This window comes from Synchiropus splendidus, chromosome 14 (assembly GCF_027744825.2).
Source record: "Synchiropus splendidus isolate RoL2022-P1 chromosome 14, RoL_Sspl_1.0, whole genome shotgun sequence".
Classification (NCBI taxonomy): Eukaryota; Metazoa; Chordata; class Actinopteri; order Syngnathiformes; family Callionymidae; genus Synchiropus; species Synchiropus splendidus.
The window spans coordinates 5573248-5593427 of NC_071347.1; the positions used below are offsets into that span (position 1 = coordinate 5573248).

Below are 20180 nucleotides of genomic sequence, written 5' to 3' on the forward strand. Positions count from 1 at the left end.
AATATAGCAACATATAAAAGAATAGGGAATGATTAAATGATTAAGAAAGGCAACAGGATTTTAAAATATTTTTATTTACTTTGAGGCATACAAAGACATTTTAGAAAAACATGTACATATTTACATTTACAAAAGTTATATCTTCTGGTACTTGATATTTGGTATCTGAAGTGAAAATTTCTGAAATGAAAATGTGTTTGTAAAGGGTGAGGGTGACTGTTTGGCTTGTTTTTTGTTCCAACAGTTGAAGTCTATTTGCATTTTCCAAGACTCAGACAGACTCAGTGGTGCTACTGCAAAGTGCGGGATCATGTTTGGGCTTGGAGTGTCAAAAAGATGATCAGTGAAATTGCATGTGATCAATGATCCTGAAAGCCAGGGAATCGCAGACGTGCATGATATATTCATTTTCCGCGGACTAAAGATGTTCATAGATCATTTATCTCACAGTTTCAGTTATTTGTCATCAATAAAGGCTTCTGTTAAAGGCTTTGGTTTCCCATACCGAATACAAATGCACTGAGAATGGCAGACATGGATTGAGATAGACTAATATTTTAAATAACAGGAAAATGTTCAATTTCTTTCATGGCAGTAGAGGTTGATGTGACAACCATCATGAAAGAAGGGCGTTAAACAAAAAATTCAAATAGCAGCATTTTAACTTCCGCTTCTCCCCAGTCTTCCAAATGTCCCAATGTCTGTCACTCCCACTTGTAGAGCTTCAGCATTTTTTCCGTCAGGGAGGCCAAGAAGTGCTCCCCATTCACCGAGAAGGGACTGATGTCCAGAACAGGACGGTCAGCCGGAAGCTTCTGAAGTAATGCGCCATTACCGGCATCCCACACCTGAAGACAAACATGATCTTATTAGCAGGGATAACACACTGTTCTGTGTGGACATGCGTGCACTTCAAACTGTCTGACTAGACAGTGACATTTATCTATTTTATTATGAGTTCTATCACTCATAGCAATGCAGAAATCTATTGACGCAGATGGGAACAGAAGTGCCTGAGCTTTGAAGAAAAGCCTAATGTTATCAATGAAGTAACTAAAATATATCTGTGAAGACCATTCACACCGGAAATACGAACCAAAGTAGAGCTGGATGCCTCATCTCCAGCACAGACCAGCATCCTATCTCCATCTGGACTCTTGAAGACTGCGTTCTTAGTTAGCAATGTGCAGGAAGAGCCGCCGTTAAACGTCTGGACTGGTGTAGATGAACAGCTTGGAAGCTGACTGGAGTCTTGTTGCGGCGAACGATTTAAAGCCATCAGTATGCAGCGTAGAGAGGGATTGGAACGACCTGCAGGATGCACATTTGAGATGTTTAGAGGACATTTTTTTCTGTGCCAATTGGGAAGCGGGGAGCCACAAATGCAGAAAATTTAGAATAAAATTAGCCTGAAAGTGATCAGATACAGACCAAGGTTGAGTAAAGATACGTCCTGTTTATTAGTGCAAAGCGCTAGGTCTATCTGAGAATACTGAAATATTGAAGGCAAACTTGTGTCAGTTTTGCTAGGCATCACCTGGTCTGTATGTGACTAGACAGTGTCGACTCTCCGCCTCCACCTGAATGTCAGTGCAGCCCGAGTTCTCCAGTGGCAGCATGTGTGGCCTGTACACACTCTCGCTGACTTGTTCCCAGAAACAACCTCCTTCCAGGGAGCCCGCAATAAGGCCACCACAGGGAAATGAGCTCGACGCCGCTCTCGGGATGTAACAGAGAGATGCGACAGGACAGCTGGAGGCAGAGGGTCAGGATCAAACATACAAATAAACAAATTCAACGCATGGAGATGGAAAAGACTTTGCAAGTGTTTACCTGGAGCGCAGAGGTTGCAGCTCTTGCACATGTGTGCTGGTGTCTCTGGTGTCATAGACAAGCACAGAGCCGTTGCTAAGACCAGCGTAGATGTAGTTAGTGTTGTCCAGACACCAGCAGCAGCTCCACACTGGCTTTCCAGTATTGTAGGTCTGAACCACCGTGTTGGTGAGCAGACTAAGAGATGATTAAGAGAACAATTAACATTTGAAACACAATCCAAATGTTCAATTATGTCTGTGTTACACTCTTCCATGTTCAATCCCTTTAACCTACATGGCTGTGTATGGCTAGGTTCTGAGCTCAAATAAACTCCTGCAGTAACTGTTCTGAACACATTGTTTAAGGATGGAGGTACTTGGGAAGGAAATACAAGTACTTCCATCATAGTGTACAAGAGACTGGAAATATAACAAGGTGATTTAAAACATGAAGATAAAAATATGAAGATACCAGATTTATACCAAAAACAAAACATTTAAACTGGGACATAGATTCACTACTGTAAATAGCACTATGTAATGTCAACTTCAATACATCAGAATCGTATCAAAAATATTGCCTGGAGTCAGTTGTAGTGTATTTCCAAACACAAGAACAAAGAATTACAGTAATAATAAAATGCCTTTCCTTCCTGCCAACCAGTCCCTAGTAGTAGAACGGGCAATTGCATCGAAACGCTGTTTGTGTGTGACGTTCGGTCCCATACCTAGTGAGTTTGATGGTGTTGTCCAGAGCTGCAGAGAGGAGCAGACTATCGTTCTGCCTGTTGAAGGACAAGCCTCGGATCTGTTTGGTGTGGATGGGAACATACTGACTGGCCTTCATGTTCACCACACTCACCTTCTTCACTCCACAGCCTGCTCGTGGGCCAAATAAATGGGTACAGTCAGGTAATAATAATGAAAACACTAATTTAGCACTAATGGTTTGGGGTCAAGATGGAGAAAGGAAGACAAGAGGATGAATGGGAAAAAGTAAGGAGAGAGGTAGAGCAAAGATATGGTAAGTTTCAAAAGGGGGAACTTCTATTATGAACAGCAATGGAAAAGAAAGTGGAGGACACCTACCAGGCACAAGGGTGGAATGTGGAGATGGCTGCGAGGCCAGCAGGCAGCTGAGTGGTTCACAGTACGACAGTACTCGGCAGCCTCCTGCCTGAGACACCAGCAACGCCTTCGAGAAGCTGTACTGTGCCGCTTTGGCACCGTCCCGCCTCTGAGATAAACTCAGGCCTGACGATGCTGAGGAAGAGGAGGGCGAGGCTTCTGAGTTGCGGCTGCCTATCAGACTGCGCAGCACCTACACAACCAGAGAAGAAAATACCAGAAAAATTCAATTTAAACGAAGAAAAGTTGCTAGTATCCTATAACCCGCCCGCTTCTGCCGCAGATTGAATTCAGTTCCCAGCCAAATACAATCCAGGCCCATTCAATGTGGCTTCTGATGCATCTCCACCAGACCACAGTTTGGCTTTCTTGAAAGAAATCTTCATTGACATAAAATATACAACCTCCGAAAAAAAAAATATTTGAGCAACAAATGTGTCTATGTAACACCTTTTTCCAATACTCCCCTATATACGTCACCAAAACAAGACAGATCTCTCACTTATTGTCATTTCCCCCCTCATTCTAATGCAAACATTCAAAACAGAATTTGTTTTGTTCCTTTTGTTACTCACATTTTTTAACTTTTTGACTTGCTGTTATGAACTCATACCTCCAACTCTTGCTGTGCTTGTCCATATTGGCTTGAAATCACCTGCAGTTTCAGTTTATACTGCGCTGACTCCAGTTCAGCTTTCCGCCGCAGAGACTGCTCCTGCTCCAGTGTCCTGCACACAAAAATGACTGTATTTGAGTTGACTGCAAGTCGATAATTGTCAGAACTGCAAATGCAACATACAACTACGTTGTCAATCTAAATATATTGTATGGTGTGAATGAATTGCAATGATTACCAACACTAGCCACAAGTCTCCAAATACATTGCAAAACAAGTGGATTACCAGGAGTTTACTACCCTTTAATTTGAAATCAGCACGTTCACCATCTGCTATAAGACAGACACGCATCCACCATCCCATGGAAATAAGAGGGAGTGACTGAACGAATGCATGTTCACTATTATGGACGGTTGTTTTTGTACGTCAATTATTCAAGGATCAAATATTAATAAAATCTCTTAAAGTAAACCATGCTAATAGGGATGCACTGAACATTCGGTGGCCGAATACATTCAAACGAATAGTGCAAAAAAAGCAATATTCGGCTGATCCAAAGTCAGAATACAGTGTTGAAGTTTGCTTTTTTTTTTAAGTGTTGGACAGTGAGAATAGGAGTTTGCAATGAGTGCTTAAACAAACTATCCAGACAATTCTGTACATTATCAGCCTATTATGGGAAATTGTTTCGTTGGACCGCCTTTAGCACGCATTCACTGTGGCATTGTATCGATAAGCTTCTGCAATGTTACAAGATTTATTTCCATCCAGTGTTGCATAGCCTTTTCCAACACATCCCAAAGATTCTCAATGGGGTGAAGGTCTGGACTCTGTGGTTGCCAATCCATGTGTGAAAATGATGTCTCATGCTCCCTGAACCAGTCTTTCACAATTTGAGCCCGATGAATCCTGGCATTGTCATCTTGGGATATGCCTGTGCCATCAGGGAAGAAATAAATCATTCGATGGAATAACCTGGTCATTCAGTATATTCAGGTAGTCAGCTGACCTCATTCTTTGAGCACATAATGTTGCTGAACCTAGACCTGACCAACTGACCTATTTGCTTAGCTAAGCTTTACTTAGCTAAATCCAGGTGGCGACTTTTTTTTTAGGCCAGGCAGTGTATACACATATTTTTTATTATTATTGTTTGAAAAGCAAAGTCTGAAAAATAAAACAAACAAAAAAAATCAAAATCATCTAAAAAATAACTTTCTTTGACAAACAAATGTAAATGTGTTTGACAATTTATGGAATATTAAAAATATATTGTTAAAAATTACTGTATATTGGATATTCGGTATTAGGCCAAGCATTTTTTATTTTATTTGGCTTGAGGCACAAATCAATTCAGTGCATCCTTAAATGCTAAGGTACCTTTCAGGCTCGACCATAAACCCAGTGTATAAGTGCTTACCAGGGTCTTAAATGAAGTTCTCAACTTACTCGAATTTGAATGTAAAGAGTGATGATGATTTCATTCAGATAAGATTACAACTTTTAATATTTAGCTGTTGGGCAAATACATCAGCAGAAGCAGTTGAGGAATGCAAACATATTCTGAGTAAGTATCTCAGAAACAGGCTTTGAGATCGAGCAAATCTTAGCTCCACTTTAGTGATCGAAGATCAATAAACACCTAACTTCAGAGGCTCACAAATCAGCTATGACCTACTTCTTGAGACTCTCCTGCTCGGTGTTGTCCACTGCTCTCAGCTTAGGAGCATACAGGAGCACGATATCTGATCGTTTTGCTTTCTTGTTGCACTGCAGGAAAAAAAAAAAAATCATCAGAAATTTAGGACACAGGGCCATTAGTTACAGTCCAGTAGAGAAATCACCCACCTGAGGACATTTTGCCGATGAGCCCTGAGCTTTTAGCCAACGCTGGATACAGGTGTGGCCAAAAAGGTGTCCACATCGCAGAGCAGATAAACGGTGTTCCCCAGCACTTGTCCATACTTCGAAGCAGATGCTGCAGACTTCGCCCTCCCCTTCCTCTCTCTGCGAAGCTACCACTGATGATGAGGGTCCAGGGACTGACTGAAAGTGGAGAGAAACACAAGTATGACATAAAACATGTCTCATGGCACCAGGCCACATTACTCAATATCTGAGTTAGATGGTCACAAACCTATTCCTGATCATTTAGCCACAATAAAAACAAAAAATTGAGCAAATGTATAGGGTACAATACATTTATGATTTATAGTATATTTTGATTCCTCGTCCAAGTGTTGCAGTAAATAAATATATAAACTAATATATGATTCAAGCATTCAACGAATGAATATTCTGGTGCACTTATGACATGAACTCATATCAATGTGCAACTCAAGAGTTGGACATGTGTGTTTTCACAACCGTCAGGGAGCGTAATAATAGTGCAAATGGGAAGTACAGACCTAGTCGTCAGTGATAGTCAGCACTATGAGAGGAACTCTTGGTCATATAAGATGCTTTACCTTGTCAGACGCAACCTCTTGTACTTCTGTTTGACCTTCGACAGCAGCTGAAGTGGATTCTGAACATAAATTGAGACAATAACGTGGAGGTGAACAAACTATTTATATCCAACAACCAAATAAATCAGATCCCTTCTGTAAATCAGTAATAATGATAATAGTGTATGCAGTGTGCCAATTAGAAGTGTAATAAGCACACTCAACTACAGTAAACAGTTGGGGAAAATGTAAGTAGGTGGGTCTCACCGTATGTAATAGTTTCCTGTGCTTGAGGAACGTCACTGGTGGTACTGAGTGATGGGTTGGCCAACGCAGCAGGTTGAGCAGATTCCCCATCAGCGACATCTGTACCTCTTGCCTGTTCCTGCTCCGAGTCGTCAGAGTCACTGACCTCTGTGGTGCTCCCTGACTCGGGTTGGGCGACGCTGGCAGCTGGCGCTCGCAGGAGGAAGTCAGGGAAACCTCTTGAGGGTGCTGCTGTTTGGCTGGGGTAGTGTACCCTAAGGCCCTGTCTTCAGTTAAATAAAAAACAAACTATGAGATGGATATTCTCGTAAACATCTATTGAAAAACTGAAGCTAGTTTTATTTTATTATTATTTTGTCTTCTTTTATTAAATAATGAATGTTTGTTACCTGACTCTCCTACGTATCGGTGCCGCTGGCTGCGAGGTGGCATTGCTCCCTCCGATTGCTCTTTGACTAAAGGCCCAAGTGGCAGGAAGGCGGGACTGTACATGAGTTCCAGCTTGAGCACCACGACTGTCCTCTTCATCCTCCTCTACCTCTGTGCTGCTGCCATCTGAGATCACAACAGGGACAGCTGCATGCTGAACTTCTGCTGCAGATTGAGGCTCAGGGAAACCCCCACCACCCTCTTGCACCCCGTCGGGTGAGTCGATCTCCATGGCCTCCATCTGTTGAAGGAAATGACAGCAGTGGAAAATTATGGTAAAGGATTTGCCACTTCATAATTATAGTTAAAACTGAATGCAGTCAAACACAAAAAACAGGTACGTGTCAATCTGTATATGCATGCCTCTATGGCATATTCCAAAAATGCAACCGAAGACTTCGAGGATGTACTACTAAGAGTGAGTAGGATTTAATAGCATAACTAATATTTGGGCGTTGGTGTAGACATGTATCACGATTCATCAGACACAAAACCAGGCTACTGCCCGGCTCACAACAGACCGAGGATTTTCCGGCCTTGAGGTGAACCCCCACTTTCCTCGATGTAAACTTGACCAATTCAGTTTCAGTCAGATGCATCTGTCATACAATGGAGGGAAGTTACTCCTATATTTTATGTATATTTCAATTGATCGTACGTGTCATAACCATACGACCTGCGGAAGCTAACGCTAGCATGTACGTGGTAGAGGGATATCGTAACGATAACTAAAGATAATCCGGTAATAGCCACTCATATTTTTGACACAACGAACAAACTACGACCAGCAATGTGTTCCTCTTCAAAAGGAGGTCATGATTAAAAGCACCACGACTTGCCTGCAAGGGGAGATCATTCGAGGCATCAGCCGATGACTCTCTGAAAGCAGAGGACTGGAAGCCTCATGACACGACGAAATAAATCACGTACTCCTTTTGCCACGGTGTGAATCTTCACATCAATTGAGACACGGGGTTTCTACAGCTACTCTCGAATCTCCCGGTGCAGATATGCACGTTTCCCGCCCCACTCTTCTTCACGTTATTTACCTTCTTCTTTTCTGGCACCCGGTATGATGCGCACTACCGCCACCAGCTGGTATGGAAGATGAAACGCTATTGCATGTGCGCGCTTTCCTCACGGACTGTTCCAAAAATATACAGAACTTCATTTATCGCTGTGAATATTATATATAATTATTATACATTATCATTTCATTAATCGTGTTGTTCTGTAGTTTTTGCGACAATTTGCAACAAATTGACTATAACACCACAACAAATTGAATGGCAACTGATTAAATGTTTTTATTAAATTTATTTTAACAAAGGATAGTAGGCAGTGAACAGAGTAGGAAAGGAACAGAGAAGATAATTATCAGATCAATATGCAACTGAATGTCAAAGCAGAGATGACTGAAAACTTCATGGGAAAGTCTGCGATATAATTTGTGATATAAGTGATGTGAATAGCATCTAACAATGATAAGTGCATTAAAATGACTCCAAATGTGCTATATAATATAATGAATACAGTCAGAATAAAAATATAACATTATGGAACTGATATCTGCATTAGATTGTACAGTACATGTATAAAAAGAGACCACTGAATGAATGTTTTCTGTTCCGTCCACTTTCACGTGTGGCTAATGCTTTGGAGAAGAAATACTGCTTTAATCCAGGAAAAGCAAATATATCTTTGTTGTTTCCCGGTGGAAATAACACCTTGCTTTGAGCTGCCAGGTATCATGCCTGAATACTCATTTTAAACAACTCAGAAGGCCACTCACACTAGTTCTGAAAGGCGTCAAATGACTGTTGAGAATTGGTGGGGGTTCAGTTCTTGAAAGGGTGCCGGCCGCTTGCGTCCCCTGTGATCTCTGTGTGTTAATTAGCAGACCTGCTGTGAGAGATAAACCCACAGAATCCAGACACACTTGAGGACTTTCACTACTACGGCAAACCGCATAAAGCACAAACCTTATTTTTCTTGGTTAAAAACGTAATACATAGTATAATACTCAAATAAATGTCCTATAAGTGACAGTCAATGATAATAGTTGATATAAACATTACCACAATGTAAGTGATTAAAAATGTAAATAGGTATAGATATTGAACCATGGTAATGTTAAGTATGGATAAAATGATGAATGGCAACTCATGTCAGTAGTTACATCAAGCCCTCGCCTCTCAGGCCACACCTTGAGTGAAAAGAAGAGACAGTCCTCTGTCCAGCAGCAGCTGTCAGCGCACTGTCCAGATGTCTGTATTTAGTACAATTTACCAACTAATAATCTGCGTCCTCAGTCCGACCCCACTCATCTTCTACCAAAAGAACCTGTTTTTACTGCATGGAAAACCATCAACACTTTTTGCATTTCAAACTGGTGGGGCAGTCGAAAACGTCTCTTTTTCCAGCATCATCACCACTTTGAGCAGTCGGTCCAGAACCACTGAAGAAGATAACATTACAGACTAGTTCAGGAAATATGATTTGTCTTGGTATTTTAGTGATACCACAAGTAAAAGTTTCCATTACCCCTTGCAGAAGGTCTCTCTGAGCTCTTGAATGCCCGACAGTCATCGATTATCTGTCTGAGATCTTGAGGGCAGTCACCAGTGATCTCCTCCCGCTCTTGTTTGTCATGAACATTTTTCATAATTTCTACCTTGGACATACCTGAAAGAAAATTTAGCTGATGATTAAAAACCTACCAGAAGCACTGTTGTTGTAACAAGTGTAATGGCACAACAGGGAGATGAACATTCTCAGCAAGTTTAATTTCACATTTTTGGTATTTGTCATGGGTCAATTTAAAATTTTCCAGAACAATGTTTATTTTTATGTGTTTTTAGTGTTTTTTATGGTGTTAGCTGCACATACCATTTTTTTAGTTTGAGTCACACCAGTCAAAAAGAAGAAAAGAAAAACAAATATAATTGCACTAGCCTCTCTGTTGCACTTTTGGGGAGCTAGTATGGGACCAAGAACCAATATAATAACACAGGAATTAAAAACAACACACTGAATTGGTGTGCGGTACGCTAAGGTAATGAATATGAATGGATACTCAGCGACACAGCAACAACCTGAAGAGGTCAGGAGTATAAATGTAAGATATTAACAGCTATTCAGGTACACTGTATTCTAAAGAGCATAAGGACGGATGAACAGGAGGAATGAAAATCAAGTCACAAGTCAAGTAAAAAGCAGGAAACAAGCCCAGAGTGTCCTCTTGTGGCAGGAGGTAATATGCACTCATAGGTCACGATGGTCAGTGTGAAATATAAGACAAGATATAGATAGGACAAAAGTATAGTAAATACGATAATCAATTTTCTTTCTTAAATATTATTAACCAATTATTACACTCATGAAAGTGCTTGAAGGGGACCCAACAAAACAGCATCCTCCAAGTCCTGTGAAATTAACTTTAAAATAATGGTTTACATAATGGTTTACAAACCTTCCCAGGGTGTCTTTCGAGTTATTATCTCCCAGAGGACAACTCCAAAACTGAAAAACATTAAACAGTGAAATTCAAGTAAAGAAGTGGCAGTTTGTTTTCACTTTATTTTGATAGGGTGAAGTCCAGCGTCCCACTGTAAGTGGTTCATTCTCAGCTGACCTGTAAATCTCACTCTTGTAGGGGATGTTGGCACTTGTGAACAGCTCAGGTGCACAATGGCCGATTGACTTCTTCCGATTGGATTGTGGATTTCTCAGCAATGACGACTCAGTTTGCGATAGTTCAAAATCACACAACTGTCAAGGAAGCAAATATATGAGTGCACTTCTATATCCCTAGTTTTTCTTCAGAAGAAATGAAGTCATCAAAACAAGTACCTTTACTATGAGGCCTTTGGCCACCATGAACGAGCTGCTGGTGAGGCAACCGTGAACCCTCGGCTTGGCCTCTGTCTGATGCAACCTGAGTCAGAATCATATTTAGTTAGAAGCTTTACTTCTTACTTTGACTGTGGTCGGTAAGAGACTGTAACTGCTGTCTATCTTCAGCAGAATGCTTTTCAGTTTCAGTTCAGTTCAAATTTGTTTTCTGATGGCCAGTTAAATGAAAAATATAGCTGAAAAATATACATTTTTAAACTGCAAAATTTGGACAGCGATAACTGGACTGACGGTTCTCATCGTCATTCTCAGACTTCTCATCAAACAGTGAAAAAAACGGAACTAAACCTAAATCCCCAAATCCAAAAAGAGTGAAAATGAACCTGTAGAGTCCATGTGCGGCGCCCAGACACATCTGAGCCTGGTTCATTAGGATCAGCACAAGTTCTTTCCGGTCCAGAACCTCTCTGAGACTGCCCATCTCACAGTACTCCATGACAATGCTGTACACTGGACTGGCATCTGGAAAAGAACTCCACATTAATAGTGAAAAAAACCCAACTCAATCCACAAGTTATTTTTATTGCCATCAAGTGAATCATGTTCTGTGTAACTCACTGTCCTTTTGGTCAATGCAGATTCCGAACGTTCTCAGGATGTGGGGAGACTCGAACTTCCTCATGGTCTCAACATCTCTCTTGAAAGACTGCTTCACATCCCTGATGTGACACAAGTGATCAGCACTTCATTGTGGGTCTGATAACTCCTAGATTATATTAGATTACATGGTTGCTTGTTTTTTTCAGTCTAGATTAAGCTGCAGAACTGACCTGAGGCTCGCAGTTTTCAGGTATGTCTTGATGGCCACTGGGAACTTGTTGAATTCTCCTTTGTAAAATTCAGAAGTCTCTGTCTTCTCAAATGGCGTTTTGGGTTGATCATAGATCAGTTCCTTTGGTTTGATAAATGTAATGTTTTCCCTGGTAATTGTGTTGATTTCCACTGTAAAAAAAATATTGATGAGCACAAAACGTTGAATGCAAAGCAGATCCTGTCTCCACTGAGAATGGATCCATGTTAATGCACATATACTCACACATGTCTTTGGCAATACGTGCTTCCTTCAAAAGCTCATTGAGATCTGTCGGTAGAAATTGACAACATAGTTACTGTGGGAATCGTGATATTTTACTTAGGATCATATTCATCAAGTATCTGCTATTGAATAAACTGTTTTATAATGCTTTGTCTAATGAAACATTCAATCCAACAGACACTGAGATAATGGGTAAGGTGACCTCAATTTGATCCAGTATGAGAGGTGTGTGTATGATAAGGATAGTGTGGGACAGATGCATGGATGGAAGAGTGAGTCATGAAAGGCAGGAACCACCTGGTACCAGGACCAAGGAGGAACCCAGGAGACATCCAACCCAGAACCGGTCCAAACAGCCAGATCTGATCCTGAGCTAGTGGGGAAAAACATCCACCTTCCCCCAAGTGAAGGAATGTGGAAGATAAGAAACCTCTGGGACAGCCATGGGTGAGGCGGATGAATTATGCAGCCAGGCAGAGATGGGATGAGCCAGTCCACCAGCCGAAGCAAGCCAATCAGAGGAGAGGACTCGAACTTCTGCACACAGCCTCCCACCCAAAAAAAAGGCCAGAAAATGGGCAACAATAAGAGGATTCATCTACGTCGATCCAAACCAAGGGGAATCGACATAGGATCAGGAATCTGGCACCATGGTAACCGGAACCCCAAGAGACCAGGACCAGTCAGCGGTGACCACACTCCAAGATGAACTGAAATGTGTGACAAGAGGGTCAGGGCCAGAGATAGTCTTTGTCACTCTACACCGCTACAGAGCTCTACAGAGTTCCTCTGTTAGGGTCATTAGACTCCTCTGTCAGGGAATGAATTCTTTTTTATTTTAATTTGTGGGTTTTTGGTTGTAATTCTTACGAGTAAACGGAAGACATTTTAAGGGTGTATATTCCTACATTCCACAAACTTACTAAATACAGGAAGCCTGTTGTACAAAGAGTCGATCTCTCCTGAATTACAGTTGCAGACTACTGCCATGCTGCTCTATGAGAAGGGGAAGCATCACACCTCTCTTCATTGCTTCGATGTCTTGCTTCCGGTCCACCTCATCTTCATGTTGTCTATCTGCAAGTGAAAAGAGCTTCTCCATGCTCCCCCTCTGCTCTGCCTGCAGGCCCAGCGAGAGAATCTGGAAGCTCTCTGTGAGCTGGTCATTAAAGATCGCAAACTCCTCCTGATGGCTTTTGCACTTAATGAAACGAAGTATGTAATCAGTGTCTGAATACATTTTGATGAAGTCGTGTGTTGATTCTAAGATCTTGACCAACTCATTAAGAGCGTTCTCAACAGTGGGTGGGACACTTCCACGCGGCTCCCTGCTGATAGACTCCACCAGCTGTTTCAGGGCATCCACTCGTTGACCAAGCCGCAGGCAACGTTTCTTGTTGCTCTTCACCGTGTGGACCATCTCGTAGATCTGGCATGAGATCTTGACGATGGTCCCTATTTTGTCCATGGTGGCCTGCGAATGCCAAAAAAATTACATTTTATTTACCAGCAGAGACTCTTGTCAGGAATATAAAAGAGTCTTTAACCAACAAAACATTTTGCATAAATTGTCTAAATTTTAGACGATCAATTTTAGACAATAATATTTCCGATATTGAAAATATATATATTTCACAAAAATAAATGTATAACAAAAAAATAAGATGGTACATGTCCGCTTTGCCACAGGCTAATAATGAAAACAGAAAGCTCTATATCATGGGTCTCAGATCAGTCCTGAAAAAAGGGCGCAGTAGCTCCAGTCAATCACCTTTTTACCAGTCAGGTGTCTAAAGACTGTAATCAGGTGAGTGTCACTCTGCTGCTGCTTGTTTCAGCTGACACCTGATTGGTTAAACTGTGTGCCCTTGTTTGGTTGGAACAAAAACCTGCACCCGTGGAGTGTCGGCACGACTCCCGAAGGCCTGAGCACTGGAGCAGGGACACCCCCTTCAGCGAATCTTCAACCGGAGTTTGAAACAGGGAAAGGTTCCCATGCAGTGGCAGACATTCTGCATCATCCCTGTGGCACTGACATGGCATATCTTGAAGACCATGGACAGACTGCTGCTACATCATCTGAAGCTGCAGACTGCTAAGCCACTGACCCCCTTCGGTTTGCCTAACAGGAAAAGGTGGGAGTGGAAGATGCCATCATCTTCCTGCAACACCAATCTCTCTCTCTCACCAGGAGTGGGGACTTTGGTGCTGTGAGGATTACTATTCCTGGACTTCTTCAATGCCTTTAAAACCATCCAGCCACTGGACGGATTCAGGGACAAAATAACAGAGAAGTGGGAGGAATCACACCTGGTAGCATGGATCACCAACTACCTGACGGACAGACCCCAGTACGTGAGACGCTGGTCAACAGCACAGGAGCACCACTGGGCACTGTACTTTCTCCAGTCCTCACCCTCTACACGTCCGACTTCCAATATATATCAGATCTCTGCCATGTGCTGAATTGTGCCGACAACACAGCTATCGTGGCCTGCATCAGGATGGACTGGAGGAGTACAGGAATCTGATCCAGACACCTACAGGTACTTGGGAGTTCAGCTAGATGACAAGCTGGACTGGGCCACCGAACGTACTGAACAAACCAGACCTACCTGGAGAGCAGTTGCATACTACTTTACTATTGCACAATACTTGTTAATACTTGAGCTTTACTTAGTTATCACTGCTGCTTGTTGAATTTTTCCCTGGGAGATCAATAAAGTATCGACTTATCTATCAGTTTGAGACCCCTGCTCTAAATCCTTGCACACTGCAATTCAATTCTCAATTGTGTTGCCTGATTCTTATAATGGCGCCTCTGAGAATTGTGGGTTGGCTGAATTTCATCAGCGGTCTCGCCAAGCTTGTTTCACCTCCATGGTACTTTGTTGCATTAAAAGATACAAAAAACATTCTACAATACAATGTTGTCAATTCTAAGTGAGAATTGATATTGAGAATTGATAGCGTCACAAGCCACTATTCAGGACTCTTTGCCACCTAAGCCAAATGATTTTTTGCACTATTCAGCCGAGTATATTTGGTGCATCTCTAGAAAAAGTGGCCGGGCAAACTTCTCAGACAGTATGTACAACTATGCAAGGACTTTACAATCACCAGTGATCTCCTTCTACTTAAAGGGCGCCTTACAGAATTAACTTGGGAACAGCACGGCCCACCTCCATCACAATTAAAAAAAAAAAAATTGGACAAACAGACTGTGAATTAAGAAACACATTATTATTCTTGACTGACCGCTGGCTTAACGCTAGTTCAGTTAGTTTTACTATCCAAGGGCCCAGACGCCCCCAACGATTCCACCAGGGACACATTTGAGGACAACTTCAATAGCAATGCTTCACAGAAACTACTAGTTTCTATGAAGCTGGCTTCACTGTCTTCTGCTTCTCCCGTGACCTTCTTACACCGCGGCGAGTGCTTCCTGTATCAGGAAAGTTGCCTACAGATGAGTGCGGAACACAGCACTTAGCGATTAAGTAAACACTCATTTCCCACTGACAAGCAGAGCGCGTGACATATGACATCCCCAAACTTCCCCCAACTTCCTCTACGTGCGCCTCTCAACGCACGCAATCCTTCTAATAACGCAGAAAGAGGTGTTTTGCGACGCGTAACAAAATCACTTGGTGTCACGTCACATATTTCAGGAATTATATTCCTAATTGTATTTATTGAAAAGTTTATCACAGAGGCTTCATTTCTAACAGAAACTTCACACAACTTACTTTCAGTCTTGACCGAGGGTAAAGAAAAGTAAAACGAATCTAAACTATGACACCAGCAGAAGACAACAAGATACTCACCCGTCGTCTTGGTTTAACTGACGATTTCAAGTGGACGCGTCAACATGAACTGAAACTTCTGCCACCCCGCCCTTTCCTCGGCCCTTCCCACAAGTGCAACACGTCATGCCTGACTGTAACTGTGTACAGTGTGCCGCGCTGTGAATACTCATAAGAAATGATGAAGTAGATTTGTTGTATTGGTCTGGTCTTTGTTCAAACATTTTTCATTATATGTAACAGTGATTTTGGTCTGTAATTACTCAAGTTTTGCTTGCCACCTTATTTACAAAGGGCGGTGACCTTTGTGCCCTTCATCCTGTCAGATATCACTGTTTGTAGAGAAGGGTCACCTATGTGTGTCAAAAGCCCACAGATTTCGTCAATAGCATGATTTTACGAGCTGTCGTCGATGTCCACAGATCTTGGACACTAGATGGCACTGTTTGACTACATCGTTTACGGGCAACTACAATACTGCCTCGTCCACTCGGAGACGGAGTCGGTCGTTTCCTCGCATGGTCCAGAACTTGCGAATAAAAATCAGCTATGGATGCTTGTCTCTTAGAAGCCTCTGGACACAAAACCGTAAAAGGCAGTCAAAACATCGGTATATCATGCAAAAATAAAATAAAATAAAATAAAATAAAATAAAATAAGAAAAAGCAGTACGCATGCGCATTGGGAAGGAGTAAGCTTTTTTGCCAAGTATTTTCACACAAGAAAAATGGCTGACTATATAGCACATACCGGCCAGCCAACATAAACAAGAATGCAAGTTCAGTGACTGATTAGAATGCACGCAAAATCATTGGGCACGTTAGTGTTTTTAGACCACATCATAATTTTATGCCAGTTCTCCAAATCCACGCTGTTTAAGCACAACATATTTTAACACGTCAGGTTTATTTGTCCAAAGGGGGAGAGTGTGACATAAATAGATTAACACCCTATAACAAGGTATGCATAATTATTCAATGATACATTTAAAAACCGATCTGAACCTGAGCGGTGTTCTACTACTGGGTTTCTGTGCCACCCGCAGTTTGTCCATAACGAACACCATGTTTGAGCACAAGGGTGTCCATAAGTGCTCATGGCACCAGGACACCCTTGGCCGGAGGTCTATGATAGACTTTGTGATCGGGTCATCTGACCCTCGGCCACGTGTCTCGGACACTCGGGTGAAAAGAGGGGAAGAGCTGTCAACCGATCACCACCTGGTGGTGAGTGTGATCCGCGGGCAGGGGAGGAAGCCGGTCAGACCGGGCAGGCCCAAACGTATTGTGAGGTCCTGCTGGGAACGCCTGGCAGAACCCGCTGTCAGTAGCGTCTTTAACTCCCACCTTCGGGAGAGTTTCTCCCAGATCCCGAGGGAGGTAGGTGACATGGAGTCTGAGTGGGCCATGTTCTCCTCCTCCATTGTCAGTGCGGCTGCACGTAGTTGCGGTCGCAAGGTCTCCGGTGCCTGCCGTGGCGGCAATCCCCGAACCCGATGGTGGACACCGAAAGTAAGGGATGCCGTCAGGCTGAAGAAGGAGTCCTATCGGGTCTTGCTGGCCTGTGGGACTCCTGAGGCAGCAGACGTGTACCGGCAGCGTGCCGCTTCCCGTGCAGTCTTGGAGGCAAAAACTCGGGTCTGGGAGGAGTTCGGAGAGGCCATGGAGGAGGACTATTGGTCAGCCTCAAAGAAATTCTGGCAAACCGTCCGTCGACTCAGAAGGGGGAAGCAGTGCCTCACCAGTACTGTTTACAGTGCGGGGGGAAGACTGCTGACCTCGACTGGTGATGTTGTCGGACGGTAGAAAGGACACTTCGAGGGTCTTCTCAATCCCGCCGTCACGTCTTCCATTCAGGAAGCGGGGACTGGGCTGCCCTTTGTCACCGGTTCTGTTCATCACTTTTATGGACAGAATTTCGAGGCGTCGCCAGGGGTTGGAGGGGATCCGGTTCGGGAACCACAGAATTTCATCTCTGCTATTTGCGGATGATGTTGTTCTGCTGACCTCATTGGACCGGGACCTTCAGCATGCGCTGGGGCGGTTTGCAGCCGAGTGTGAAGCGGCCGGGATGAGGATCAGCACCTCCAAGTCTGAGGCCATGCTTCTCGACCGGAATAAGGTGGTTTGCTCTCTCCAGGTTGGTCCAGAGTTCTTGCCCCAAGTGGTGGAGTTTAAGTATCTCGGGGTCTTGTTCTCGAGTGAGGGAAACGGGGAGCGTGAGATTGATAGACGGGTTGGTGCAGCGGCAGCAGTGATGCGGTCACTGTATCGGACCGTCGTGGTGAAGAGGGAGCTGAGTCACAAGACGAAGCTCTCGATTTACCGATCGATCTACGTTCCCACCCTCATATATGGTCACGAGCTTTGGGTAATGACCGAAAGGATGAGATCGCGGATACAATCTGTCAGTTGTGAGACTGAATTTTGTTCACTTGAGGCCAAAGTATTCTGTGACTGCTCGTCATGGAACAGTGAGCCTAAGTGCATTAGGGTAAAATGAAGAAGGAACAGGTTTCTTTCAGTGACTACACACTTAATTTCCTCACATGAGTAGTGTGTAGTTTCTGTGTATTGTGTTGGAAATACACCTCCTGTGTATCTTCGTGTCTCCGCTCACTCGTGAGAATGAATGCCAAGAAACCAACAAGTTATATCCAAGAAATGTATTCCCTGACAGAGGAGTCTAATACACAAGCAGAATTCTGGGTCAGCAACTACACCTGACTGAGCCTGAAGTCTTGACCCCTTTATATACAGAAGTTCTCCATGTGGGCTCTTTCCTCATCTGATTGGTCCTCAGCTGTTGACGCCAGTGCCAGTCGCCTGCTCCCTCGTAACCACGGCAACTATCACAAGGCGCGCTCCCCTCCTCCAGACCCAGGTGGCTCTTATCAGGACCAGCTCCATCCAGCTCCGGAGAAGATGGTACTTTCCAGCCTCCTCCGTCTGAACTTGGACCCTCGAACAAGTTACATGTCTGCTCAGGCCTTGAGTATCTTGCTTCAGTCAATTGTACTCCATCTGTTACTTCTCTCTTTCTCACACACACTCAACCGCACTCTCTTCACTCAGTATTCCTCCGTCTGTGAATAACGTCTTTAGCAATTCCAACAATAATAATATTGTCATTGTTGAATGCACAATTCCCGTTCATTGTAGTCTGAAACCTGCACAGCAACGATTCTCTCTCCTTTGCGGAACTCCACCGCCCCAATTGGCTCAGTGCACGTGTACATTTTGACCAACCACGAGCGGCTTTATGACAAATCGGCTTATAAACAACTGTCAGCCAGTAGTTCACTTCAAATAGTGGGGTCTTCTAGTTCCTGTTCCTTCCATTGTGTGTATGTAGCGATGTCACTCTGCGGACGATGATCTTAAGCACCGCTGCGCCGGAGTAAAGGTGGAAAATGTCGGCAGGGAAGGACGACAAGTAAAAAAAAAAAGTGGTCAGTGGTTGGTTTAGCTAAGCCATGCGATGGCGCTGCATTCATTCTATGTATATCAACGGATCAATTGCAATTTAAAGCTTGTCAAACAGCAATGCAATTTACTCACAGCGACTTTCGTTACCATGGCAAAGGAAGAGAGCCACCTAAGGGGTTATAAATAGCAATTGACATCTAATATGATTCAGTGAAGAGGGCTTCCGTATGTCTCCCCATCTCTTGCGCTGCGGGTTATAGCAGATCCACTGTTTAAATACATGGCATTTACATAAATGCATATTGTAGCGTCCCACTTGAGTGAAATCACACTTTATTGGTTAAACCAGGAAGACAAGAGGATGGCACAGTCTAAAGACAGCAAGACAAATACACACCAATTCTTTTCTGCTCCATCTTTGAGAGATGGCTGCAGAGACCTTAAGGTCTGTGGAGGTCAGTACCAGACTATATTTACGATTATCTCACGACCCCACATTCTACAGACGGCAGAATCAGCTTGAGTTTGAAACGTCCGAGAAGAGGGATAACTAACAAAAACTTAAAGGATAGTCAATTTATGTGTAAATAAGTGTATGTTTTGTCTTTTCATGGAAGGTAGCTCATTGTGACCTGGTCATTTATCAGTAGCTCACAGGATAGAAATAGTATTTTTCTGTAACCAGCGTTTTAACTCTTTAATGCACACTGTACATAATTACAGGCATCAGTAGTGGTAATTAATGTGTTAATTTAATGACAGCTTATATGATGTGACCTGAACTTAGTTGCATGAGTTTTGAGCTTCGGTGTTGCGGTAGATGTCAGGTGCCACTCAGAAGCCAGACACGATGGCCCATGCAGTTGATTTACTTAAAGAACCCAAATAGCTCAAAGTGGACCAAACCACGAGTGTCTTCAAAATGTTAACTTCCTGTCTTCCCTCAGACAAGGAGATTCATCTATTCCAGATGAATGCTTCACCTAACCTTCCTGGAGGTGTGCTCTCTGAGAAGGGCTTCTATGGTCGGTACAATTCACACCACAAAAGCCACAAATCAGTGAGTAGTGAGTTACTTGCGGGACAAAAAATATAATGAGCATTCAATATTTCACATAGTTCAGATGGTTGGAAGGAAGGCAACATGTAACACTATCAACCAATCTTGACTTGAACTTGTCGTTTTTGACCCAGAAGAGAACTTGCTAGTTTCATTTTCTTAATCAAAGAATTGTCAGTGTTTACTGTGATAGGTGGAGTTTTATAGCACCAGTGGCTCTTTCATGATGTCCT

The 20180-nt window shown here is 43.0% G+C and overlaps 2 protein-coding genes across 3 annotated transcripts; both read right to left on the reverse strand.

The window, feature by feature from the left end:
- Window positions 1-73: 73 nt before the first annotated feature.
- On the reverse strand, window positions 74-7757 carry rfwd3 (ring finger and WD repeat domain 3). 2 transcript variants are annotated; one of them, XM_053885736.1, is made up of 14 exons: window positions 7542-7757; window positions 6812-6943; window positions 6663-6728; window positions 6274-6539; window positions 6028-6086; window positions 5408-5605; window positions 5238-5329; window positions 3556-3670; window positions 2904-3135; window positions 2543-2693; window positions 1834-2010; window positions 1538-1752; window positions 1097-1311; window positions 74-848 (listed from the first exon to the last, which is right to left on the reverse strand). In XM_053885736.1, exons 2-14 carry the CDS (start codon window positions 6826-6828, stop codon window positions 705-707), a joined length of 1947 nt encoding a protein of 648 aa, XP_053741711.1. In that variant the 5' UTR covers window positions 6829-6943; window positions 7542-7757; the 3' UTR covers window positions 74-704. The 2 variants fall into 2 exon arrangements, with proteins under 2 accessions (XP_053741711.1, XP_053741710.1); XM_053885735.1 differs by having other exon boundaries at window positions 6663-6943.
- Window positions 7758-7995: 238 nt separating this feature from the next.
- LOC128770731 (mixed lineage kinase domain-like protein) lies at window positions 7996-15561 on the reverse strand. The gene is made up of 11 exons (XM_053885549.1): window positions 15481-15561; window positions 12674-13127; window positions 11654-11698; window positions 11388-11559; window positions 11176-11276; window positions 10941-11079; window positions 10555-10639; window positions 10337-10473; window positions 10175-10224; window positions 9247-9387; window positions 7996-9160 (listed from the first exon to the last, which is right to left on the reverse strand). Exons 2-11 carry the CDS (start codon window positions 13119-13121, stop codon window positions 9087-9089), a joined length of 1392 nt encoding a protein of 463 aa, XP_053741524.1. The 5' UTR covers window positions 13122-13127; window positions 15481-15561; the 3' UTR covers window positions 7996-9086.
- Between the last annotated feature and the right edge of the window lie 4619 nt (window positions 15562-20180).